The sequence below is a fragment of the Neofelis nebulosa genome, chromosome 17 (genome assembly GCF_028018385.1).
Source record: "Neofelis nebulosa isolate mNeoNeb1 chromosome 17, mNeoNeb1.pri, whole genome shotgun sequence".
NCBI lineage: Eukaryota > Metazoa > Chordata > Mammalia > Carnivora > Felidae > Neofelis > Neofelis nebulosa.
The window spans coordinates 20530245-20555628 of record NC_080798.1 but is presented as its reverse complement, the minus strand read 5'-3'; the positions used below and the strand labels follow the sequence as shown (position 1 = coordinate 20555628).

The window sequence follows — 25384 nt, the reverse complement described above, 5'->3', positions numbered from 1 at the left end:
CCATCCTGACCTGGAAGAGCATGGATCGCTCTACCCTGATTTGTACTTTGTTCGAAGGGAGTCAAGCAGTATGTCTCTGGTCTGGCTTCTTCGGCAGGGCACAGCTTGTGAAATCCATCCGTGTTGTGCATGTGGCTGTAGGTCGTAAAATCTTACTGCCACATGACATTCCATTGTGTGAATGTACTGTAGTTTATTCACCCCGCCTGCTGTTGGTGGAAGGAATCTCCCTGCTCTCAGCCGCTTCTGGTGGTGGTTAAAACACATTCTCCTGCCTGTGTTTTGGTGCATGTATAGGTGTTACTCCTTGAGGCTGGTATTTTGCAATCTGTGTGTGTTGTGTGAATGAGCCCGGGTTGCATCGTTTTCACTTCTCTTCCTTTTATGCAAATATACCTGAGAAAAAAAACAAACTTGGATTCTTCGACACTTTGTGGGACTGTTGCTTTCCTCTACCCAAAATTCCTTGACTTCCTGCCTCTGAGACTCCATCACAGCCCACACACCCCGCCACGTAAACGGGACAGTCTGTGTGTCTGGTAAACATCAACGTCCCACAACTTCATCCCCACATTTGTTTGGCTTTCTTAACCTCAGGAGAGAGTTACTTTGTACTCTTTCAGTTTAATTTTTGTGCCTGTGCGCCTTTTAAAAATCCATTTTTTTAAGGGCAGTTGCCACCTTCATTTCTATTTGTCCTCTCCTTCATGAATAAAAGGACCAGTAATTGCTTTCCATCTTTTCCTAGTGTAGGGCTTTCTTTCCCTGTTTTTTTCAGAAGAAATAGATAAGCTTGACATTGGAGGGTGTAGTCTTTATTATAACCAAGATTAGAGACATAATCTGATTTTTTTTTCAGATGGGCTTTAAAAAAATTGTTTTTAATGTTTATTTTTGAGAGAGAGAAACAGAGTGTGATTGGGGGAGGGGCAGAGAGAGAGAGAGAGGGAGGCACAGAATCTGAAGCAGGATCCAGGCTCTGCATTATCAGCACAGAGCTCAACGTGGGGCTCAAACCCACAAACCAGGAGATCGTGACCTGAGCTGAAGTCGGATGCTTAACTGACTGAGCCACCCAGGTTGCCCCAGGGCTTTTTTTTTTTTTTTTTTTAATGTTTGAGAGGGAGAGCAGGTGCATGAGTGGGGGAGGGACAGGGAGCGAGGGAAAAAGAATCCCAAGCAGGCTCTGCCGCATTGTCAGCACAGGGCCTATCGTAGGGCTCAATCTCTCTCTCTCTCACTCTCACTCTCACTCTCACTCTCACACACACACACACACACACACACACACACAGAAAGGAAAAACTGGAATTGCTGAGGCAGCGTTAAAGCTGCTGCCCAGTAGTGTTCCAGACTGGGAGGCCCAGTTTACACTTCCACAGGCAGAGGATGAGGGACTGTGGAAGTCACTGCGAAAGTACCTGGCACCCCCATGGGGAAGGATGGACTCATCAGGAAGAACGTTGCAGCCACCTGGTGGAAAAGTGGGCAGAAGACTGAGCACCTGAGCAGACACTTCACAACGTCTAACGAATGAAGTGCTCAGTAATGAATATGTGAAAGGGTGCCCAAACTCCCTAGTCTTCACAGAAATGCAGATTAAAACCACGGTGTGATAATAGCACTTCATACCCCCCCCCCCCCCAAGTGAGGGAAAGAAAATACCAGGTGTTGGTTAGGCTGTGAAGTAACAAAAGGCTTTTAGAAACTTGACTAGAATGTTGTTATTACGTCTAAAAAATTAACAGTCATTTCCAAAATTGCATGTGTTTCTTATTGTGTTAAAATATGCGTAACAGGGGCGCCTGGGTGGCGCAGTCGGTTAAGCGTCCGACTTCAGCCAGGTCACGATCTCGCGGTCCGTGAGTTCGAGCCCCGCGTCAGGCTCTGGGCTGATGGCTCGGAGCCTGGAGCCTGTTTCCGATTCTGTGTCTCCCTCTCTCTCTGCCCCTCCCCCGTTCATGCTCTGTCTCTCTCTGTCCCAAAAATAAATAAAAAACATTGAAAAAAAAATTTAAAAAAAATATGCATAACAGAATTTCTCGGGTTTTTTTTTTAAGTTGTGAAATACACATAAAACCTGTTGTGCTCTTCTAAGCGTCCAGAAGTACATTCACAGGAATGTTACAGGAGGGCTGGAGAGACTCCAGTCCTGGCTTCCCAGTGGAAGAAAGGATCTCGCAAACAACAGACGGCAAAGGGATAGAGTTTATTGAGGGAAAGTACAGAGCTGTCAAAAGTGAGGGGTCCTGACTGGGGAGCCACCGAGGATTTTTGTCCCTGACTTTTTATTGGGACCTTATCAGAAAGTCTGTGAGACTCCTCTCCTGGCACCTAGTCCAGGCAGGTCTGGAATACCTTTTTCCCTTCCCCCCCCCCCCGCCCCCCCCCAAATCCCACCGCCTCTTCAACCTCTCGCTTGCAGCTGCAGCCTGCCTCCCTGAGGGTCGAGGGTCACTGATCGACCCCTGCCTGATGTTAATGTTCCCTGCTCATAACCACCACCACCGTCCACCTCCAGAACGTTTTCATCTCCCCAAACGGAAACCCTGTCCCCACGAAACTCTAACTCCCATCCCTGCCCCCACGGCCCCTGGAGACCTTCATTCTGCTTTCTGTCACTCAGCCTATTCTGGGCACCCCGTATCAATGGGACGATGCAACGTGGGGCCTTTCGTGTCTGGTTCAGCTCACTCCGTGTGAAGTTTCCAGGGCTCACCCACATTGCAGCACGTATCCGGATTTCCGTCCTTTTTAAGGCTGATGAATATTCCACTGTGTGGATAGACCCCATTTCGTTTGTCCTTTCATCTGTCAGTGGACGTTTGGCTGTCGTGAGTAGTGCTGCTGTGAACATGGTCATACAAACCTCTGTTGAAGTCCCTGCTTTCACTTCTTTCTGGGATACACCCAGAAGTGGCATTGCTGGATCATATGGTAATTCCGTGGTTCATTTTCTTCAACTGCCGAACTGTTTCCCACACAGCTGCTCCACTTGACATTCCCAGCAGCGATGCACGAAGGTTCCCATTTTCTCCAAATCCTTGCCTAGAAATTAGCCCAAGGTGAAGGCTTGAGGTCTCCTCAGGACGTTTCTGAACACGCATCTTGCCTCGGTATGCGTGTGGCTTTCTGCCCCTGAGTGCGCTGGTTGTGAATGTCCTGATTTCCTAGTGTCACCCAGCTTCTCCTCTGGGCCTTAGGTGGTGTGTGGTCTGCTGGGTCCCTGATCCCTTCCCCTCAGCGTCTGTGGGCTTGTGGTCTCCTTTTCTGAGCAGTGCCCGCCATTTTCCGTCTGTGTTCCAAGTTTGGTCCCTCAGGTCCCCCACCGGACAGGTCAGAGTGGACCACACAGTAATCTGTGAGTAAAGTCTGCTCTGTTACCTCTGGTTTAAGGTGGGGATGGGAATCGGGCTGCTGCTTGCCCAAAGCAAGACCACCACACCGTGGCGGGTGGGCCAAGGGCTGGTTGAAACGCCAAAGGCCCTTCCTCCGGTTTTGAAGCTGGCTTTTTCTTCATCGGGCGTTTGCTTTGTTGCTGTCAACCTTTGGGTGTTAGCTCCTGGAAAGTTGGTTTCAGCAGCACCTGGTGGTGCTTTCAGGGCTTCTGTGGGGAGATGGGAAGCTGGTGCTTCCTTGCCCACCATTTTGTTCTGCATGTCTTCTGGTGGCAAGGCGCGGGAATATTTTTCAGTCTGGTTTTGTTTCCAGTTCATCTAATTAACAGATAATTACTCTTAACTGAATTACCATTGGGCCACTTGAAGCTTTAAAATTCATTCCGTAAGTTTTTATTGTCTACTGGGGATACAGCAAACAGATGAAGGGCCGTCTTGTGTTTTAATAGAGCAAGATAGACCATAAGCAGATCCCAGAGATACATCGATGGTAACAGGTGAGAGGCAGCAAATGAGCACTGAAAGGAAGTTAGGGTGGCTGTGGCTGAGGAGGGTGAGCAGTGGCCCAGGCACTAGCCAGGACAGTCCTCCTCAGGGCATACAGAGGGCTCCATCATCCCGTGATTCTGGGAACAGGGAGGAAGGTGCAGCGACTAGAGCAGAAATGCGGCAGGGTGGGGGACCGTAGGTGCTGAGCAGTCCTGGGACATGATCTTGTGGCCAGTTTCAAGGACTGGGCTCCTGCTCTAAGGAGGCAGAGCCATGAGAAGGTTTTGAGCAGAGGGATGATTTAGTCAAAAGATCCTTGGCACCGGTGTTGAGGATAGGCTGGGGTGAGGGACGAAGGCTGTGCTGGGAGTTCAGGACAGGGTGACACTGGCTTGGGCGAGGGTGGCTGTGTGGAGGTGGTGAGAAGTGGCTGCTTTCTGGATATATTTGTAGTGAGTGTGTGGCCTCACGGAGCCTTGTTGACAGGTCCTGGGTACTGAGAGCCCGAAGGAGCGAGCGCTGAGCCCTGGGGCCCAGTGTTGAGAGGCAGGGGCCTATGGGGACACCAGAATGGAGCCTGAGAAGGAGCAGCAGCAGGGTAGGAGGAGGCCTGAGAGGGCGAACACCCAGACGGCAGGTGAGGAGGTGTCTCAGAGCAGGAGCCGTGAGCCTGCCAGATGCTGCCAGGAGGCCCGAGGAGTGAGCACAGGAGGCTGGCCATGGGGGCGGCCATGGGGCTGCCGGTGACCTGGGAGGACTCCTGCTGACTGATGAATGCAGGAGAATTTGAAAGAACATGGCAAAGGTTGAAATACTTCACCGCCTGAGGTTGGTAGTTTTTATCTTAACGAATTGGGTGCCCTGAGATCAGGATACATGTCAGTTTCTATACACTTTCAGGAAGCAAAAAATGCCCCATGCTTGCTTATAAGATATTCTTCTAAAAACAGACACCGCATTAGAGTTTAGCAGATTTAATGAAAACGAGGCTTGATCACTTCTGTGAAACACAGCAACTCCTGAGCCCCAGCTCTGTTCTCCGCTTGGCCCTCTGTACTCTGATTGTGTGGTTGTGCAGGAGTCTTGCCCACCTGTGACCACACACGTAAGGCAGAAGTGCAGAGGACCGTGAACTAGGTTCTACAGATGGACCTGCCCAGGAGAGACTCCATTTCAGGAGCCGAATGGCGCCATTCTTACAGCAGGTTGGGAAAGAGGACAGATCTTGGGGACGTAAAAGATCTGGAAGCCATAGGGCTTGACAGACATAGGGAGTGTGGTTCTGTAGTTCTGAGCCCTGGGGGTGGGAGGGTATTGGCATGGCGGACCGTTCCAGGGTGCTTCCCAGAGAGCATCTAGCTCTGGAGGGGGAGATACTAAGTTGGTTTGGGACATGTTAAGTTTAGGGTTATCAAAAGCAGAAGCCTAGAGCTCAGGAAAGCAGCTGGGAAGACTAGTCTGCTGGTATTAAAGGAGAGTCACAACTGGGAAAGTGTGTGATGAGGAGGGATGGAGCCCCAGCAGGTGAGGGTCTGGTGAAGGAGAGGAGAGCCCCGGTGGCATTAGGGTGGGTGATGGAAGGCCTGGTGCTGCATGGTGTGGGGGACGAGGCCCGAGGAGGGGGTCCCTGCCTGGCTGGTTGGAACACGGATGTGCCTTCACCATTTGGGGGGTGCCGTTCACAGGCTTCACGTGCGTCAACCAGAAGTCCCCTTGGAGAGACAAATGCACACTCCCCACACCATGGATGTGTGTGTGTGCACATGTGTTTGTATAGTTTAGTATGGGTTTGCTCCTTTAGGCTTGGATTCTCTCTAAAACAATGCATAAAAAATGAATTACGTTGTCACCCATGAGGAAGGCAGCGGGATGGCTGGGGAACAGGGATGAAAGAGATTTTTCACTGTAGACCTTTTTATTTATTTCAAAGTATTGAACTGCATGGATGTGGTTACCTGCTCAAAAAATGTAAACAACTTAAAAATGTTTTAATTTTAAATTGTACCGATATGGAGTAATCTGTCTCTAGTTAATTGGATAATGGACAGAAGAGTGAATTTAATAGGATCCCATGTCATTAAATGGTGTGTGTGTGTGTGTGTGTGTGTGTGTGTGTGTGTGTGTGTTTTAGATACAGATGGCAATATTTGCTTATTTATCCAAAGAATGTTTCTAGACAGAGACCCACACTGGTAAGGGGATGTCTCAGGGAGGAGAAGGGGCTGAGGGACTAGGGCAGGGAGCAGAGATGGCTTTTACTTCCTGCCCTTTTAACTCCTCTGGTGAATGAGTTACTGCATTTATCTAACAGTCTCTGTGGATCGCCTGCTCTGTGCTCGCTGCAAGGTGGGCGGCAGGGAGCAGACCTGGCGGCCCCGCCCTCCATCCGGAAAGGGGCCCTAAGCTGTGTGCAGGTCTGACTTGTGGCAGTAGGCACCTCACAGTCCTTTGCCGCCTGCCTTCCTCCTCTTGCTGGGGGGATCCTGGAGAGGGCTAGAGTCTGCTCTCTTTCCATCCCGGAGCTGACCTTCACCTCCTCCATCCAGGGCGCCTTCTTCAGCAGAAGATGCTGCTTGTCTGCAGAGCGCGCGGCAAGAGGACAGGGGCTCGGGAAGAGGTGCTGACTCCGAGACAAAGCCAGAAAGCCAAAAGCATGGTTGGTGATTTAAAACATGGCTGACTTAAAATCATGAAAGCTTGGAAATTTCACAACGTTGAGGCTATCCACTTTTAGATGAATTATATAGAAGGTGACATAAACTGCTGTTATCTAAATTCCTCTTTTTGACAGTTCAACCTCCAATGGTTTTATTTTTCAAAAGGAAGACTTTTTTTTTTTTTTTTTAAAGAGAGAGTGTGAGCTGGGGACAGGGGCAGGGGGAGAGAGAGAATCTTAAGCAGGCTTCACGCTCGGCGCAGAGCCCAGTGCCGGGCTCCATCCCATGAGCCTGGCGTCATGACCTGAGCTGAAACCAACAGTCTGACACGCAACCAAAAGAGCCACCCAGGAGCCCCCCCAACGTTTTTTAAATAACTTTTTCCTTTTTGTTAATTGAGGTATAATAACGTTCATCCAATAAAGTACACAGCTCATCAGAATTACTTAACGTGTGTATACGTCCATTGACCGCACCCAGATGAAGCTGTCGAACATTTCCAGAAGCCCAGGAATCTCCCTCATGCCTCTTTCCCACCTGAAACCCTTCCCAGGAACCATTGTCCTGACTTCTGTCACCACCAGTTTTGCTGAGTTAGAAGCACAGAGTGTATACTCCTGTGGCTTTCTCACTCAGCATCCTATCTGTGGGATTCATCTAGATTATCACGAGGAGTGGTGATACTTTCTTGCTGCTGAGTTGTATTCTATGATACGAATATACCACAACTTATTTGTCTGTTTACCTATTGATAGACACTGAGGCTGTTATTAAAGCTGCTGTGGGGGCGCCTGGGTGGCGCAGTCGGTTGAGCGTCCGACTTCAGCCAGGTCACGATCTCGCGGTCCGTGAGTTCGAGCCCCGCGTCAGGCTCTGGGCCGATGGCTCGGAGCCTGGAGCCTGTTTCCGATTCTGTGTCTCCCTCTCTCTCTGCCCCTCCCCCGTTCATGCTCTGTCTCTCTCTGTCCCAAAAATAAATAAAAAATGTTGAAAAAAAAAAATAAAAAAATAAAAAAAAAATAAAGCTGCTGTGAACATTCTCGCTCAAGTCTTCGGATGGAAGATTCAAGTGTTTTAGACTTAGAAGTTCAAATGGCATTGTTTCAGAAAGTGTTGTGTTTAGCACTGGTTCCTCGTGTATACTGGCTACAGATGACTTCCCATGTGGCAGGCATCTTTGGTCCCAGCAGGGCACGGTAGCCCCAGAGAATCCTGTGGCTGCAATAATGCCATTCCTTTTCAGAGTAACTTTCCTTTCCTGGTTGTTTTTTTTTTAATTTTTTTTTTTTAACATTTACTTATTTTTGAGAGACAGCACAAGTGGGGAGGGGCAGAGAGATAGGGTGACACAGAATCTGAAGCAGGCTGCAGGCTCTGGAGCTCTGTCACCGCAGAGCCCAATGTGGGGCTCGAACCCACAAACTGTGAGATCATGATCTGAGCTGAAGTCGGACCCTTAACCGACTGAGCCATCCAGGTGCCCCCTGATTGTTTTTTTTATAGTATTTGTCAGAGCCCATTTTTATTAGTTCTACTAAGTGTTGTGCGTTTTAATTTTTTCTAATTATTCTTTGCAAGCGGATACTTGAGTTACTGTGGAATTTGTGCTCTTCAGTTCTCAGCTAAAAGTTGCAGGAAGTGGGAAAAGTACATATGGGTATGTAGATTATACAGTTGCGTATAAATAACTTATTGGAACATTTGACCTTCTGCCCAGAAACTCTACCTGAAAACACGAGAGACTCTTCCTTTAACAAAACCACAGAACCTCTGCAAAGGTATGTCCATCCACTGTTGGAGTTTTCTTCCCTTCCTGCCTTGTGAGTAAATAGTGATGCTTGTGTAAGTCTTTTTCTTCTCTCTTAGCTTCCACCCACAAATCAGATGGTTCCAAAAAGACGACGTGGTCATACTGAAGATAAGAATAAGGAACGTAAAGGATTACAACTGTAAATATTTCAGAGATAGAGTCGTCTTCAGGTACGTTCGTGTGTGTCTTATAAAGGACAATAGAAATCACTTCTAACACGTGAGAAGACCGACCTCTCCTTCTGCAAACCTAGCGCCTGGGCGGGAGAGAAATTTTACGTGGCCGATATGGAGCTGCAGGCCAACATAGTAAGAGATGGCTGCAAATGCACGATTACAGACGAGGAACCTGTCATCACTCTCACGAAGGAGAGAAAGGAGCCTTGGTGCAGCTTACTCAAACAGAGGGTGAGTGCACATTGGCCCCGGCTGCTCTCAGCACCCCGAGCGTCACCTGTTCTCTCACTTAACGTCACCTCTTCTGTTGAACAGAATCCTAATGTGGCTTTCGATTTCGATCACTGGGAAGAACGTGAAGAAGAGGAGAGCCCCTTCCCCAAGGGTAAGATGGGGTGCACCCCTTCCTGGGGAGGGGCAGGTGCTGAACCCCACAGGGCGCACCTGATCATGCTGCTGGCTTGACGACTGAGGCCTTGGTGGGAATCGGTCGTTAACAGGAAGCCCTTAGGAATTCATTTTCTCCTTGTGGTCGATCTTGGTGCTAAATGTTCTGGTTTGAGGAGGCATCAGCTCTTAATTATAAGGATACCTTCTTATAACACTTGTGCACATCTTCCCAGGAGAGTAATTTATTTATAAGCAGGCCAGTTTTACCTGTTCATTTCTTGCCTATTTCTTCACTGTTTAGTGAAAATCTGAAATAAGTTATTAAAAATAGAACTTCCCTACAACCCAGCAATTGCACTACTAGGTATTTACCCAAAGGATACAAAAATAGCGATTCAAAGGCTCACAGGCACCCCAGCATTTATGGCTGCATTATTAACAACAGCCAAATTATGGAAAGAGCCCAAATGCCCACTGACCGACGAATGGGTAAAAAGATGTGGTATATGTATACAGTGGAGTATTACTTGGCAATCAAGAAGAATGAAACGTTGCCGTTTGCAATAACGTAGATGGAACTAGAGTGTATTATGCTAAGCAAAATAGAGAAAGACAAATACATGATTTCACTCGTGGAATTTAAGAAACAAAACAGATGAACATAGGGGAAGGGAAGGGAAAATAAGATAAAAAGAGAGAGGGAGGCAAACCATAAAACTCTTAAATACAGAGAACAAACTGAGGGTTGATGGAAGGAGGTAGGCGGGGGGGATGGGTTAAATGGGTGATGGGTATTAAGGAGGGCACTTGTTGGGATGAGCACTGGGTGTTATACGTATGTGATGAATCACTAGATTCTATTTTTTTTTTATGTTTATTTTTGAGAGGGGGAGAGAGGGAGTGTGAGCAGGGGAGGGGCAGAGAGAGAGGGAGACACAGAATCTGAAACAGGCTCCATGCTCTGAGCTGTCAGCACAGAGCCCGATGCGGGGCTTGAACTCACAAGCTGCGAGATCGTGACCTGAGCCACAGTCGGACTCTGAACCCACTGAGCCACCCAGGAGCCCCACTAGATTCTACTTCTAAACCATTATTACGCTTGGATTTCAATAAAATTTAAAAATTAAAATAAGTTGCAAAATAGCGCTCTAGAACCTAAGGGACTTTTTTTTTTTTTTTTCTACATTGGCCAAAATAATGGTGGGGCTGGGGAAGGGAGATTTGCTAATCAGCCTGTAGTTAAAAGGTTTTCAATAATATCTCTTATAGTTGTGAATTGTAAAAACCTGCCCTTGAAGGTGGCAGAGGTGGCTGAGAGCAGTGACGGGACATCGGAGGATGACGGAAGCGAGAGTGAATGAGCAGAGTCAGACCCAGAAGGGTGGCCGGAACCACACAGAGATGGACACACCGTGTGGCTGGGATTTCAGGAAACAAGCCGTCACGGCCAACCTGTCCTTGACTCAAGGATAAATTAGGACCTAGTGTTATCCTGTGCACTGGGATTGGTATTGGCGAGAGATGGGCTGCAGGGGCTCTGGGGGAGCGGGGCGGGCACTGCTGTCACTCGGGCCCAGCCTCCTCCTGAGCCATCCATCCCACACTGGTCACACGCAGCCCGTCCTAACACTCGCCTTGAATGACGGGGAGCACGGTGTGCATTTGGGGGATGAATTGTACTTTCTGGAGCTAGTCTGTTTGCTTTTTTGTGTAGACCTGTTTGGTACATTGCTTAAAAACCTGGTGTGCTGCATAGAAATTGAGGTTTCCAGCTTATAAAGTCATGCTCAGCACTGCCTAACAGCTCTTTCAGCCATGAGCTAGTTGGGATTCAGCAAAACTCGGAGTGAAGGTCTAGGATAGACCAAGGGTAAAAGCGGGGTGGCCTCGGCAACTCCCAGCCGGACCTAGGGCTTTCTAGAGGAAAAGCTACTGCTTCTGAAGAACCACCTGGGCTGCAGAATCCTGGGCGAATGGGACAGTGGTTTGTCTTTAGTGGAATCTGGAAAGGACCTGTGGGGCCTTGGAGGTGACCCTCAGGACAGCTGGGTGTGAGGAGCCAGGACATTCACGATGCCATCCTGGGGTGGGGCTGCGGCCTGCAGGGTCGCGAGGTTCCCGGAGAAAGGTGTCCTGTCACCACCTGTGGGGGCGCCCCGAGCCTGATGCCCGCGCCAACTGGGAGAGTTAGAAAGGAACAGAATGTGAGCCCCACGCACGGCTTTGCTGTGCCTCGAAGCAGGAAAGAAAAGGGACAGAACATGACTGTCGTGATTGTCCCCAAGATTTTTATTCTTAGTGTACGTCAGAAAGCACAGGTGTCCGCGTTTGTGTTTGTCCCAGGTACATAAGCCACCTCTGGAACGATAGGTAAACTCTGTCATCAGGCTGTCCCGTGAGTAGGTTTGGATCACGCTCTGGCTCTCTGTTTCCTCATCTGTAAAATAAGACATTCTGCTCATGGTGTGGCCTGCCCTTGCTTCGGGCATCGCCCCAGCACACTGCCGGGCAGGGGCCTCTGTTCCGCGCAGCGCCTCGGTGATGGAGGTCAGACCCCTGCCCGCTGTGGGGAGCACACCCTTGCTGCTGCCGTGACTCCTGTGGGTTGACCGGCAGGTGTCACGTGGACACATGGGGTACAGTGGTGATTGTCCTTTTTCTTCACTAAATTGTGCAGGCTCTTCAGGAAGTAGGAAGTCCTGGTCTTTGCTGGCAAAGGTTTTGTAATGTCCTCAGCAGGTGTCGGCTTCTGTAAATAGAACTTTTGCTCCCACTGGGGGAGCCTTTGGACTGGTGGCCGGGCCTCCTGAGCTGCACTGGCTTTTCTTGTGATTGTTGGCCACCCGCCGTTGATGCTCGCTTATAATCACTCTCTTTTGTAAAACGTAGCCCATAACAGCAAGTAATAGAGCTGCATAAATGGAGGGGGGTGGGTTCTGGTTCTCGCGTGTCGTTCACAAACAGCCAAAGGGAAATGGTGGGGGAGCAGGGCTGTAGGTTTCAATCTTGCCTTCTTTTTTCAGACATTGAAATGTACTACCTGACGTCCTGGATAACATTTTGTAGGATGTAGGCACCGACTTGTGAAATGTAAACAATGACCAGTTGTTTTTGTTCCATTAATACATATCGATTTCATGTTTGGGGAAGATTTCCGAAATGCAAAGTGAAAGTGCTTTTGTCTCTACGCTTCTAAAATTGCTCTCATACTTAGTCGTGGCGTGCATATTTTTTGTAGTATATCAATAAACTTTCAGCGTTTTCACAGAAATGCCATTTTACATTTTTTTAGACAGTGTTTTCCCTGAGTGCCGAATGCAAACTAGAATTTTATTCATCACCCTTTCTGGTTTGACCAGAGTGTCTGTGAGGGCTGAGGTGGGGCCTGTCCTGGGCACCAGGCTGCGGATGGTTCTGGATGGTCCGTCTTGCAGTGGGGGCCTCGACACTCAGCCTGGGATAGACCTGCCTCGGACACGGGGGTGCGGGACTTCTGGGAGCGGCCAGGGTGGGCAGTAAAACATCTGTACTTCAGTGTGTTAAAAACCTGTTTCAATCAGAGCAAAACGTGTGTGTATTTTTACACACCTTAGTGGTCCCTGGTTTAAAAAGTGCCCTTTATTTAAGTAGATGTGACGTGCCTCGCCCCGCTGAAGCGTCACGGTCGTCAGGTGGTAGTTTTCACTGAGCCCTTGGCTGGCCGCCAGCCTTCAGTTAGGTCGCATCTTCACTGCTAACTTTGGCAAACGCCTGTCCGTTCTCTCTAGAACCCCCACCCAGAGAACTGAGGCTATGGAAACATAACAGCGTTATGAACACCTGAATACGTGTTTTTTTTTTTTTCCTTGAGGAAGACACCAGGTAGAAATAACCACAAATACCGCTTACACAAATAAATCCGTCGCAGCTTGGACTTGGCTCTGGGAGGCCGGGCTTGCTACTCTGGAGCTTCCTCTGGTGGCACGACCTCCATCAGCATCTGAAGGTGCATGGTGACGGGCTCTGGAGCAAAAGCCAGTCAACAAGTGCGGTCAGAGGGGCGCAGAAATCTGGCTCCCGCCCCCTGGGGCCGTGTCCTCTGTTCGAGCCACGCTCAGGGGTCTGGGCCCGAGGGGGTCAGAACCATCCTGGGAGCTACAGTGGCTCTTTGGAGGTAAGTTACTTCCCGGAAAAGCATTGGGAACCTGCTATCTTATTGCCACCAAACACCGTCCTCTACAGGGAAGATGTGCAGGACTCACTTATGTGTACACATTTAACTACCACTGACCAAGAGTTGAATATGTGGCTGGAAGGCACCGGGCCTGCATCTTGCCTAAAATCCAGATAGTTTCTTCTTTCCACCTCCTCAAGCCCAGCTTCCTACCAGTTTTTGCAGGGAGCGGGTGGAGTAAGTTTTCTAAAGCTGAGAGGGAAGCCCTGCTTTGTCCCTGTAGGTTGTAAGTCGTCCTGGCTAGATTCTCTGTCGGGACGATCAGATCAGAATTCATGCTCCGAGGCCTGGGGAAAACTGGCTGTCCTCACAGTAACCACCGGACTTGCCTGTCTCTAGTCGTGTGCCTACAGCCCTCTCTCAGCTTCGGGCTTCGATCAGAGGAAAGGTTGTGCGGTGGGGAGGGCTGCTTCCGGAAAGGAAAATGTCCCCAGTAGAAACAATAAAGCCGAATTTTGGGTTTGGTTTCACTGTGTTAATCAACATGAAACAGATTCGCTCTTGCTGTAACACCTATGTCCGGTTTCCCAGGTGAGGCAGTGCCTGGGCTGGGGAGCGGCCCCTGGAAAGTCCAGGGTCAACCTCACCGCCTCGCAGTTGGGTTTTGCTTTCGTACCTCGTACGTCTCCCCGAGTCGCAAGTATGGAAGTAAAACCAGATAGGAGTGCCTGCAGGGACGGCTGTGCTTCCCTGCTTTCCTGCTCGGACAAGCTGAGGGAGAAGGGGCCTGTTTTCGTCACATCTACTCTATGGATACTAGGTGGCTGTTGCATAGACCCGGAGTGAAACTGCACAGCCCAATTCCTGCCTTCTAGAAACAGTACAGGGAGTGGGGGACCGAGAAAGGGCTGTCAGAGGTAGAGGACCCTTGACGGGCGAGGGTGCTGGGGGCTGGCTCCCTGTGGTTGAGTCTGCAGCACAGGATGTGATGCTGTGAGTGTCCCCCCCCCCCCCCAGGTGCGCTGTACGCAGAGGCCCCTTGATGTACTTGGTACCACGACTTTGTTTTTCCAAAGTGAAAGTGGTTAATGTAGCTACGCTTCCTAACAATTGCCCTAAAGCAGCTGAGGGGCCAGGATGGCTGAGTGGTGAGTGAGAGCTGTGGCTCCGGCATTGGAAGGCTCAGGCCCTCGTCCCGACTCTGTCACGTTCTGGGTGTCTCGGGGGGTGCTGCTGAGCCTCAGATGGTGTCTGTGTTTCAGGAGAAAGAAAGTGGGGCTCTGGAGGTTGGATGCACAACGATGTGAATACACTTATCCGTACTGAAGCCTACACTTAAAAACCGTTAGGATGGTCAGTGTTATGTGTACTTTACGGTGGAAAATAAGAAAAGCAGATGGTGATGTCCCTTCCTGCTTGTTACAGTAATTGACGGGGACAAGGGACGAGGCCACGGGTGGACCCCAGAGGTGTCACACTGAGAGGATGAAATTTGCTAGCTGCCTGAGATCCTGCGATAAGAAAGTCGGTAGGACCAGGACAGGTGAGGTGCGGGACGCTGTGCCTGTCTGCGCCTCGCCAACAGCACGACAGTCCCCGTGTTGGTACTTACTTAAGATTTTCTGAGCCCATCCAAACTTATAGTGGACAAAAAGGAAGTAAAATATAAGGCCGCTCAGTATAAATAACACACAGTAGAGATATTCCCACGCGGGTTCGCTGATGATTGGGGCCAAAACCAAAAACACGGAGACGAGAGTCACCAAGATGGGGATGAAAATGGGCACCTGCAGGCGAGACAACATGGAGTCATGATTTGACCACGTGCATTCATGTCCTTCCCGAAAGTTTTCATTCAAAACAAAACACTGAGTGGGAAAGAATGTAATGAACTCTGTGTGCCCCTCCTCCAATTTCAGTAATTTTAATTCTCCCTTCCCCCGGCTCTCCCTGAAAGTTCTCTGCACGCTGGTAGTTGGGTCTGGAGGCAAGAATACTTGGTCGTTGGAACGGTAGCGCTTCCTTTCCTAAACCCATCATGAGGCCCTTAATGTCTCATTGTCCCACTTCTGAATCGCCAGGGTCAGTCAGTGGCTTCAGGGGCAGGAGAGGAAGCCAGTGCCACTGGGTCTGGATTCCTCCATTTCTCCAGGGAACGGTTTTCTTTTGGTAGGAAATGGTGTTTAGAAACAATAATCTGGGGGGCTGGAGTACTCCTTGTTCTTTTACAGAGACAGAACATACTTCTTTTTTCAAGAAAGGGAAAAATTCACAAGTTCACACTGCTATTTCCAATTCAAAGGTAAGATTTCATTTTTTCCTTACTTTAGACTTTTTCTTAACGCTTCCGAAAATCTTGTTTCTTAAATGGCTTTAGCATAGTTACTTGCTTTGTCCTACGACGTGCCTGTAATTTACTAAATACGCGAAGTAACTGTACCAGTCCTATATTCAGACCACTACTGTAAGTAGTGCTATGAAGTGTAAGATGTCCTGTAGTTCTTTTTAACCTCAGAGTATAACCCACAGGGAGATTCACTCAAAATACCGCACTTAGTTTTCCTCCGGGTGCTTTTGTCATTTACTTGTCACAGAGTAAGGTTTCTTTATTTGTTTTCAGTTTTGAGGGATTTTTTTTCCCCTTCTAAATTTTAAAATATTATAACTTAATGAAATAAGCCATACAGAGAAAGACACCATATGTTTTCACTTTTATGGGGATCCTGAGAAACTTAACAGAAACCCATGGGGCAGGGGAAGGAAAAAAAAAAAAAAAAGAGGTTAGAGTGGGAGAGAGCCAAAGCGTAAGAGACTCTTAAAAACTGAGAACAGGGGCGCCTGGGTGGCTCAGTCGGTTAAGCGTCTGACTTCGGCTCAGGTCATGATCTCACAGTCTGTGAGTTCGAGCCCCGCATCAGGCTCTGTGCTGACAGCTCAGAGCCTGGAGCCTGTTTTGGATTCTGTGTCTCCCTCTCTCTCTGCCCCTCCCCTGTTCACGCTCTGTCTCTGTCTCAAAAATAAATAAACGTTGAAAAAAAAATTAAAAAAAAAAAACTGAGAACAAACTGAGGGTTGATGGGGGTTGGGAGGGAGGGGAGGGTGGGTGATGGGTATTAAAGAGGGCATTTTTTGGGATGAGCACTGGGTGTTGTATGGAAACCAATTTGACAATAAATTTCATTAAAAAATAAAATTTCTTATCAGTTTTGCTTTATTCTTTCTTTTCTTTTTTTTTTTTTTTTTTTTAAGATTTTAAGGAAGCTCTATGCCCAATGTGAGGCTTGAACTCATGACCCCAAGATCGGGAGTCGCGTGCTCCACTGACTGAGTCAGCCGGGTGCCCCTGACCTATTTCTTTTTGAAAATAAATACACACACACAGAAGTGCAACCATACAGGCACATGTTCATCTTCCACTGCCCCCAGATGAAAGATACCAAATATATAAACGATAGTTTTGTACTTCGCTTTTTTCTTTTTTTTTTGAAGTTTACTTATTTGAGAGAGTGAGAGTGGAGGAGGAGCAAAGAGGGGGAGAGCGAGAATCCCAAGCAGTCTCCGCGATGCCAACACAGAACCTGACACGTAGCTCGAAATCACGAACTGTGAGATCGTGACCTGAGACTCACCCAGGGGGCGCCTGGGTGGCTCAGTCGGTTGAGCATCCAACTTCAGCTCAAGTCGCGATCTCGAGGTTCGTTGAGTACGGGCCCCGCGTGGGGCCCTGCACTGACAGCTCAGAGCCTGGAGCCTGCTTCAGGTTGTGTATCTCCCTTTCTCTCTGCCCCTCCCCTGCTTGTGCTCGGTGTGTGTCTCTCTCAAAAATAAAAATAAACGACCGAGCCACCCAGGCGCCCCAGCGCTTGGCTTTTTTTCTATTAATATGTTGCAGAGATAGGGCCATAGTAATACCATAGTAATACCTAGTAAAAAATATCCATTTTTTACTGCTGCATACCACTCTGGTTCGTGGAGGTGTCACAATCTATTCAACCGGTCTCCCATTGATTGACTCCTGGGTTGTGCTGAACCTTTTGCCACAGTAAGTAATCTTGTGTATATTTCATATTTTTGCCCATTTCACCTTGGGGTAGATTACTTCAAAATGGGGTGTCCGGGTGAAAAGGTAAGTGCAAATGTGCTACACCACTTGTATGCCGGCAGCCGTGTGCGAGCGGGCTGCTCCCCGAGGAGTGTGGCCAGAGTGTGGGGTGTCTGCCCGACTGATGGGCAACCAGAGCTGTGGTCTGCGTTCTCTTAATGGCGGGAGGTGGAGCTGGTTGGGGTTCATTTGCTTCATCTTTAAGTATCATTGTAGGTGCTCTCTGAACTGTCTTTTCGTATCTGTTGTTTGTTGATATGTTTTGTCCATTTCAGATGTGGGTGATTCCCGTCCCAATCGTAGGAACTCTTTAAATTAAGGGTATTAGCCCTCTTTCTTTTTGTGATATCAAGGCAGTTATTTTCCCCATCTGCTACGTATACGTGTTTTAAAATTCCTTTTTCAATGCATACATTTTGATTTTGTTCGGGTTTTGTTTGTCCATTTTTCCCTTTTCATTTCTGGATTTTGAGTCCTAGGAAAGATTTCGCCCATTCTTGCATGACAAAGCAATTTACATAATTTAGATTTTCTTCATGCATAGGCACCATCATGTTTAAATTTTAGAACCTTTATATTTCAATATCCTCTTCTCTGTTTTGCTGGCTGTTCATCTTGCTTCTTCAGTGTGACCTTTGTAATCAACTCCTCTAACTCTAGAAAAAAGATCTGATATATCATGGCCTCATTAAATGTCTAAGGGGCGCCTGGATGGCTCATTCAGTTGAGTGTCTGACTTTGGCTCAGGTCATGATCTTGCTTGCGTCCACGGGCTCGAGCCCCACATGGGGCTCTTGTGCTGACAGCTCAGAGCCTGGAGCCTGCTTCAGATTCTGTGTCTCCCTCTCTCTCTGCCCCTCCCCTGCTAGCACTCTGTCTCTCTCTCTCTCTCTCAAAATGTTAAAAAAAAAATTTTTTTTTAATGTCTACATTAAAAAACAGTGACATCTTTAGGATACTGATTTTTCCTAACTCAGAACACGTGTGAATTTTCCTTTGTTGAAGTGACCTTTTCCGTCTTTCAGAAGAGGCCTCCCCTCTGAGGTTACGACTAGGCACTCGCAAATTAATGTGTTTGGGGGAATGAAGTGCACTCATGACCTTTTAAGTGGATGCCATTTTTATAAAAAGGCTATTGATTTCAGTGTGTTTATTTTATGTCTCATTACTTGACCATATTTCCGTGTAGTTTTTTCTTTAATCCTTTTGGATTTTCCAGAGGCACGATGTGGTGTCTTGGGAAGGAGGAAGTCCGAGACTTTAGAAAGGCTTTCCTAGCTCTGCCACTCCAAGTTGCCTTCTCGTCTCATTGCCTTGTTACTGTCTTCAAACCGAGCTAAGTGACAGCAGACATGGAAGGCGCCTGTGCCTCACTTCAGCGGGACCTCTGTAGTGTCTGTCACCTTCTCAATTAAAACAGCTGTTAGCATTTTGGCGAAGGTGTGTGTGTGTGTGTGTGTGTGTGTTCATGCTAAGGAAATAGTAATAAATTCCTGTTTTTTTTTATCAGTAATGCATATTGAATCATATCTGGTGAAATCTGTGAGAGGTGATTGTAGGGTTTTCCTCCATAGGTATATTAATATGATGAATTCTATCTACCCATGAACTAGATCCATATTTGATTTTTTTAAAATGTAAGATTTGTTTATTTTGAGAGAGAGAGAGCGAGAGAGCATGAGCACCAGCAGTGTAGGGGCAGAGGAAGAGAGAGAGAGACTCCCAAGCAGGCTCTGTGCTGCCAGTGCAAAGCCAGACACGGGGCTCAGTCTCATGGGCCGTGAGACCATGACCTGAGATGAAATCAAGAGTTGGACACTCAATAGACTGAGCCACCCTCCCCCCTTTTAATGTTTATGTATTTTGAGAGAGAGTAGATTTTCTGATCCTTAGCTGTTCTTGCACAGACATGACTTAGTCATGACATGTTATCTTTAAAAAAAATTTTTTTTTAACGTTTATTATTGAGAGACAGAGCATGAGCAGGGGAGGGGCAGAGAGGAGGAGACACAGAATCTGAAGTGTGCTCCAGGTTCTGAGCTGTCAGCACAGTGCCCGACGTGGGGCTCAAACTCACAAACCGTGAGATGATGACCTGAGCCGAAGTCAGATGCTTAGCCGACTAAGCCACCCAGGCGCCTCATGATATATTATCTTTTTAACGTAATTATGTTCTATTTGTTAAACAGTTTTATTTAAGAATTTTAGGGGCACCTGTGTGGCTCAGTCAGTTAAGTGTCTGACTTTGGCTCAGGTCATGATCTGGCAGTTTGTAAGTTCGAGCCCTGCATTGGCTCTGTGCTGCCGGCTCGGAGCCTGGAACCTGCTTCAGATTCTGTGTCTCCCTCTCTCTCTCTGCCCCTCCCCTGCTCACACTCTGTCTCTCAATAATAAATAAACGTTAAAAAAAATTAAAAAAAAATTTTATAGCAGTATTGAAAAGCGAGATTAGTCTATGATTTTCTTTTTCCCTTTTTTTGTGCTAGCTTCGGTATCAGTATTATAGTTGATAGAAATAATTTGAAAAATCAATAAAACGATCTGTAGCTAACCTTTTATTTTTATTTTTAAAGATTTTAAGTAATCTCAGGGCACCTGGGTGGCTCAGTTGGTTAAGTGCCCGCCTTCAGCTCAGGTCACGATCTGACCCTCGTGGTTCGTGGGTTCGAGCCCCGCATCGGGCTCTGTGCTGACAGCTCAGAGCCCGGAGCCTGCTTTGGATTCTGTGTCTCCCTCTCTCTCTGCCCTTCCCCCGCTCACACTCTGTCTCTGTCTCTCAAAAATGAATTGACGTTAAAAAAAATTTTTAAGATTTTAAGTAATCTCTATACCCAACATGGGGCTTGAACTTACAATCCCAAGATCAAGAGTGCAGGCTGTACTGACAGAGCCAGCCAGGTGCCCCTGTGGGTAACCTTTTAAAAAATGAGGGCACAAACACACAAATAAGAAACAAAAATGGGGAAATAATCTCCAGATCATGGGAATTTTTTTTAATCATGAAACTAATTTGTACAACTCAGTGTAAATAAATTCAACGAAATGGACAATTTTCTAGGAAAATGTAAAGTTACTAAAACTACCCCCATCAGAATCAGAATTCTCGGGGAAATTCCAAAAACCAGATAATCCAGTTAAAAATCTTAAAGTCTTTCATGTTTATTCATTCCTTCTACATTCTCGGTTTTCTTTGTTGTTCCTTCTCTTGCTTTTTGAGTTGCCTGTTTTCATGTTTATTGTTGTATTAAATGCAACGAAACTTTCTCAGAGCACCGATCCTAAGATTAGGTCTTATTTTTATTGTCATTTTTAGGAAATTGTGTACCTTCATTTCCTATTTCCTGTTGGGTTGAAAAGTTTAATTTTTAAAGATTACTTTCCTGTGTCATTGCATTATAGGTAGAGAATGTGGTTTGCCCTTACTTCTAATTTTTTCAAGGTTTTCTTTGTGGCATCAAAGACTGTCAGTTTTCAGCCCTGTCCCATATGCACTTGAAAAGGTGTGTTTGCTATTTTGGGGCCTCACAGTCTGATATGGTCTCTGACATCTGCCTTGTTCTGCTGTTTAGGGCTTGTCACTTGTACCAGTGCGATGTCTGGGTCTGTCCGGGACTTAAGGGAGACACGTGAAAAATGTGTTTTAATGTTTATTTTTAGGAGAGAGCATGAGCAGGGGAGGGGCGGAGAGAGAGGGAGACAGAGACTCTGAAGCAGGCTCCAGGCTCCGAGCTGTCAGCCCAGAGCTCAAACCCCCAAGCTGTGAGATCATACTTGGCTGAAGTCAGACGCTTAACTGACTGAGCCACCCAGGCGTCCCTGAAGGGAGCCACTTTAAAGTCTCCTGTTAGGGTGTGTGTCTGTGTCTAGCTGTACTTTCTGAGGTTTCTGCTTCATGAAAATGACTACCGTGTGATCTGGTGACTAGGTTTTCATAGCTGTGATCTCTTTATTGTGGATTTTAGCCTTCAGCATCACTGAAGCACTTAGCATTACTGAGGACACTGAAGTGTGCTTTGGGCCTTGGTGCCTGTTTGCTGAGATCACAAATCCTGTTGTCTGTGTGTTTTCATTTGCTTGGTATGCCTTTGCTGATATCCTTTTAATTTTTTCACAGCTTTGTAAACCTGCCTGAGAGATCTTTTTTTTAATGTTTATGTATTTTTATTTTATTTTATTTTTTTTTAACGTTTATTATTTTTTTTATTTTTGAGACAGAGAGAGACAGAGCACGAACAGGGGAGGGTCAGAGAGAGGGAGACACAGAATCTGAAACAGGCTCCAGGCTCTGAGCTGTCAGCACAGAGCCTGATGCGGGGCTTGAACTCACTGACTGCGGGATCATGACCTGAGCCGAAGTCGGCCGCTTAACCGACTGAGCCACCCAGGCGCCCCAATGTTTATGTATTTTTAGAGAGAAAAGGCAAGCAGGGGAGGGGGAGAGAGAGGGGAAGAGAACATCCCAAGCAGGCTCCGCACTGTCAGCACAGAGCCCGACTCGGATCTTGATCTCAGGAACCGTGAGATCAGGACCTGAGCCAGAATCAAGAGCCGGCCCCTGCCTAAGCCACACAGGCACTCTCTGAAAAGTCTTTTTCTTTTAATGGTTGATTTAAATTCATTTAAACTGAATAGATTAGCTTATTCATATAACTGACAGGTTTGGGCTCCACATTGTTTTATATTCCTTTATGCAGACTGCTACTTACTGTCAGTTTTCCGCCCTTGAAGAGTGACATTCTGTGGGAAAACTCTCACCTGAGGCCTGTTTCTCTTATTTTAAATGGGGGAAAAATACCACATATCACAGGAAATGCCAGATTCCCAACCAGTGTCCTCAAATGTAACTAAAACACAGCAAATGCATATAAACACATGCATTACACCAGGAAGTAAACTGCTTTAAAAGTGATTTCCTGGTGACCAACCAGTGAATCTGGTTGTTAACAAGTGGTTACCGTTCACACAGTAACACGGTCTCCCAACACCTGAGGGCACGTGACTCTCACTTTTCACTGTGTGCACACACGATTCTGACTTGTGTTGGATTTGGAGCGCAATTTGAAACTTTGCTCACACGTCTTAAAATATCGTATTACATTTTGGGACTTAAATATTAATTTTCCCACATAGCTAGCAGCTGGAAATGGGACTATTAAGAGATTTATAGATTCTAGAAAGTTTGGGGTGTTAAAAACTTGTAATAAGCAAAAAAACAAGAGTAACAGCAAACAACCCTAATATGCCTCCTACCAAGAAAATGTTAACCAGGAAGATATTCTGATTTGTTTCAAGTCTTTCTAGAGAGGGTCTTTTACAATATGGTGTGTGTGTGTGTGTGTGTGTGTGTGTTTATTTTGGATATAACTTTTGGGATCTATAAGTTTTTGTTCCGAGAGTTACCATTATAAATAGAAGATATCACACCGTACCCTCCTTACAATCTCTTTGTTCCATATTGTCTATAATAAGCAGTAATGGAATTAGCTAGAGATTCCTCTCTTTCCTCCCCGCGTCTAATTCCAGATGGCACCCTGGGGCAGTCTTGTTGGCGTGATTTCCTTACCCGGCACACTTTCATAAGCTTTCTTTTCCATCTTGCATCAAATTGTCAGGGCTTGATATTAGCATCCCTCTTTTGTCTCCCTGTCTGCCATCACTGAGTACAGTTCTGGGCCACAAACTTTTTGGTCTCTGAAGCTCGTTCTCTAGGTGGTTCCTCCCAAAGGTCTCATGCAACAGTCCATGCCTTGAGGTGTTTCATATTGGTAACCTTATTCTTCGAGGTCAGTTTGGGTATAAAATCTTTGGCTAATATTTTCTCTCTTTGAACGCCATAAATTGGTTGCTCCACTGTCTCGGGATATGAAGTGTGGCTGATGAGAATTTTGGTGCCCGTATTAATTTCTTTCCTTTGTAAGTGGACTGGGGTGGGGGGAGGAAAGAGGAGGGGGAGTGGACACCCACAGCATGATCTTCTAAAGCTGCAGAGTTCAATCAGAATACATTTCCCAGTTGCCCCTTCTAGTTCTGAGTCGGTAAGTGAGGTCATACGACTTCTGGTATGCTGATTCCAATCCCTTCCTCTCTCGGTCCCCCTTCTATTTTTCCGACCCTAATACATGTTCCTGGAATTACAGTTCTTAAGAATCCTGTTGCTTGGGGCACCTGGGTGGCTCAGTCGGTTAAGCATCCGCCTTTGGCTCAGGTCGTGATCCCACAGTTTGTGAGTCTGAGCCCCCATCAGGCTCCCTGCTGTCAGCACAGAGTCCGCTTCAGATTCTCTGTCTCCCCCTCTCTCTGCCCCTCTCCCACTCTATTGTGTGCCCTCTCTCAAAAATAAATCTAAAACAAATTTTAAAAAAGAATTCTGTTGCTTTTATTTCATTCATCAGGGACTCCAACTGTACGTGTGTTAGATCCTTTTTCCCCTACCTCCTTTGTTATTTTCTGTCAAATACCTTTTGTTTGAGGGATTTTGTACAGATGAAAAATCTGTTCCACCAGCAAACAGCCTCTGCTTTGCTGACCTGCCCGTTGCTCTCTTGTGCTATAGTCAATAAACTTCAATCTCCTTTAAAAACAACAAAAAAAATCTGTTCTACCATCATGATTTTGCTTGCCAGATGACCTGATAGAAGTGGAAATGCCAAATTCCATGTCTCCGCTGACTTCAGAGACTTGGCCACAGGCAAGCTGCAGTGCCAGAAAGACCACCAGGCACACTTCTGAAACAACATCCTAAAGCTAAACACATGATCCCGTTCTTGTCCTAGTTACTTAAGTCCTCAGCTTTCCTACCTTGTTTTTTTTTTTTTTTAAGAAGTTTACTTTTTTTTTTTAACTTTTTTTTTTTTTGAAAGAGAGCACAAGTGGGGGAGGGGGGGCAGACAGAGAATCTGAAGCAGGCTCCAGGCTCTGAGCTGTCAGCACAGGGCCCGATGTGCGGCTCGAACCCACGAACTGTGAGATCGTGACCTGAGCCGAAGTTGGACACTTCACCGACCGAGCCACCCAGGCGCCGCGCCCCCCCCCCCCCACCTTTTTCTTATATCTGCATTTGCTCTTATAAGCATTCAATCGTATTGTTTCCAAAGCAAAACAAAAAACCCCCAACATAAGCAAAACAAAATAAATTCTTCTTAGACCCACCTCGGGGAGCTGTGCAGGGAGGGAGCCCCAGACAGTTCACAGATGTGGACTATTAGAGGCTGCCTGCACAGGAACGGGTCTGGGGCCAGAAATCAGGAGCAAACTCCACTCCGGTTGGAAATAGAAAGCATGCCCCTAGATTTTAAAGTGTAGTTACCTCTAATCCGTTTCAAGAAACCAAAGCCACTTGTGACATTTGAGGCAACGGAACTTACCTTGATAGGCCTTTCCAGGTCTTTCTTTGTAAACCTCATGACAACCAATCCCAGAATCGTCAGGCCATAAAACAGCCATGCAGCAAAACTGAAGTAATTGACCAATGAGTTTATGTCACCAGGGATGATATAAATAGTTGCTATGATGCCCTAGTGGAAAAAAGAGTGAATTCTTCGGTCACTTGTACATGAAAACGTGGTCCCTGTCACTTCACAGGAGGCTAAGGAAGCCGTGCTTCCTGTGGATGGAAAGGTCTGCATGACAGAAACCTACATATCCCATATAGGTGGGGTTAAACTAGTCTTTGGCTGTGATGGGTGTTCTCCCCGAGGCCTGATGGAAAGAACTCGGTGAAGTTGCAGTTTCAAGCAGGGGGAGAACAAAACACACATGTTTATCACACCAGATTTCTTTAAAAAAATTTTTTTTTGATAAGATTTTACTTTTCTGAGTGATCTCTATTCCCACTGTGGAGCTTGAACTCACAACTCCCAGATCAAGAGCCACAGGCTGTACCAGCTGAGCCAGCCAGGCACCTCTCCAGTTTTCTGATACGTTTTCCCACTGGAAAGTCTTTGCCAGGGGAAAGGGCCGGGGGCTGCAACACAGCCTTAGTCTGACCCCGCCCTGCCTTCGGCTGTGTGGCCTAGGCTTTGTGATTTGGGGCCTCTCCTCATCTTCAAAGCGTGTAGGCTTATGGAGAGCAATGTTCTCCATAAGAGGTGGAAGGAGTCTGGCCCTGAGGCTGGGCTTGGATGGTCCATAGAGACCATAGGTACTAGAGACAGTTGCCCAGGACCAGGGACTGTCCCCTACTGAGAAACTCCAATCAGAAGATGTCAGA

The 25384-nt window shown here is 47.1% G+C and overlaps 2 protein-coding genes across 10 annotated transcripts in view; one reads left to right on the top strand and one right to left on the bottom strand.

The window, feature by feature from the left end:
- TDRD12 (tudor domain containing 12) overlaps positions 1 to 12191 on the top strand; it is a 73542-nt gene extending 61351 nt beyond the window's left edge. Inside the window, exons 27-32 of one of the 3 annotated variants that reach the window (XM_058706378.1) lie at positions 6434 to 6543; positions 8262 to 8322; positions 8411 to 8524; positions 8608 to 8761; positions 8846 to 8915; positions 10190 to 12191. In XM_058706378.1, coding sequence (XP_058562361.1) covers positions 6434 to 6543; positions 8262 to 8322; positions 8411 to 8524; positions 8608 to 8761; positions 8846 to 8915; positions 10190 to 10281 — 601 coding nt within the window. In that variant the 3' untranslated portion in view covers positions 10282 to 12191. Of the gene's footprint in view, positions 1 to 6433; positions 6544 to 8261; positions 8323 to 8410; positions 8525 to 8607; positions 8762 to 8845; positions 8916 to 10189 lie in introns of those variants that run through there. The other 2 variants (XR_009255627.1, XM_058706380.1) reach the window with 2 other exon arrangements.
- Positions 11187 to 25384, bottom strand: part of SLC7A9 (solute carrier family 7 member 9) — a 28018-nt gene continuing 13820 nt past the window's right edge. For 5 of the 7 annotated variants that reach the window (XM_058706386.1, XM_058706382.1, XM_058706385.1 and 2 more), the window contains 4 exons: positions 24540 to 24689; positions 14686 to 14860; positions 12809 to 12922; positions 11187 to 12710 (listed from right to left, as the gene is read on the bottom strand). In XM_058706386.1, the coding sequence (XP_058562369.1) occupies positions 12858 to 12922; positions 14686 to 14860; positions 24540 to 24689 (390 nt within the window). In that variant the 3' untranslated portion in view covers positions 11187 to 12710; positions 12809 to 12857. The remainder of the gene's footprint in view (positions 12711 to 12808; positions 12923 to 14685; positions 14861 to 24539; positions 24690 to 25384) is intronic. The other 2 variants (XM_058706384.1, XM_058706383.1) reach the window with 2 other exon arrangements.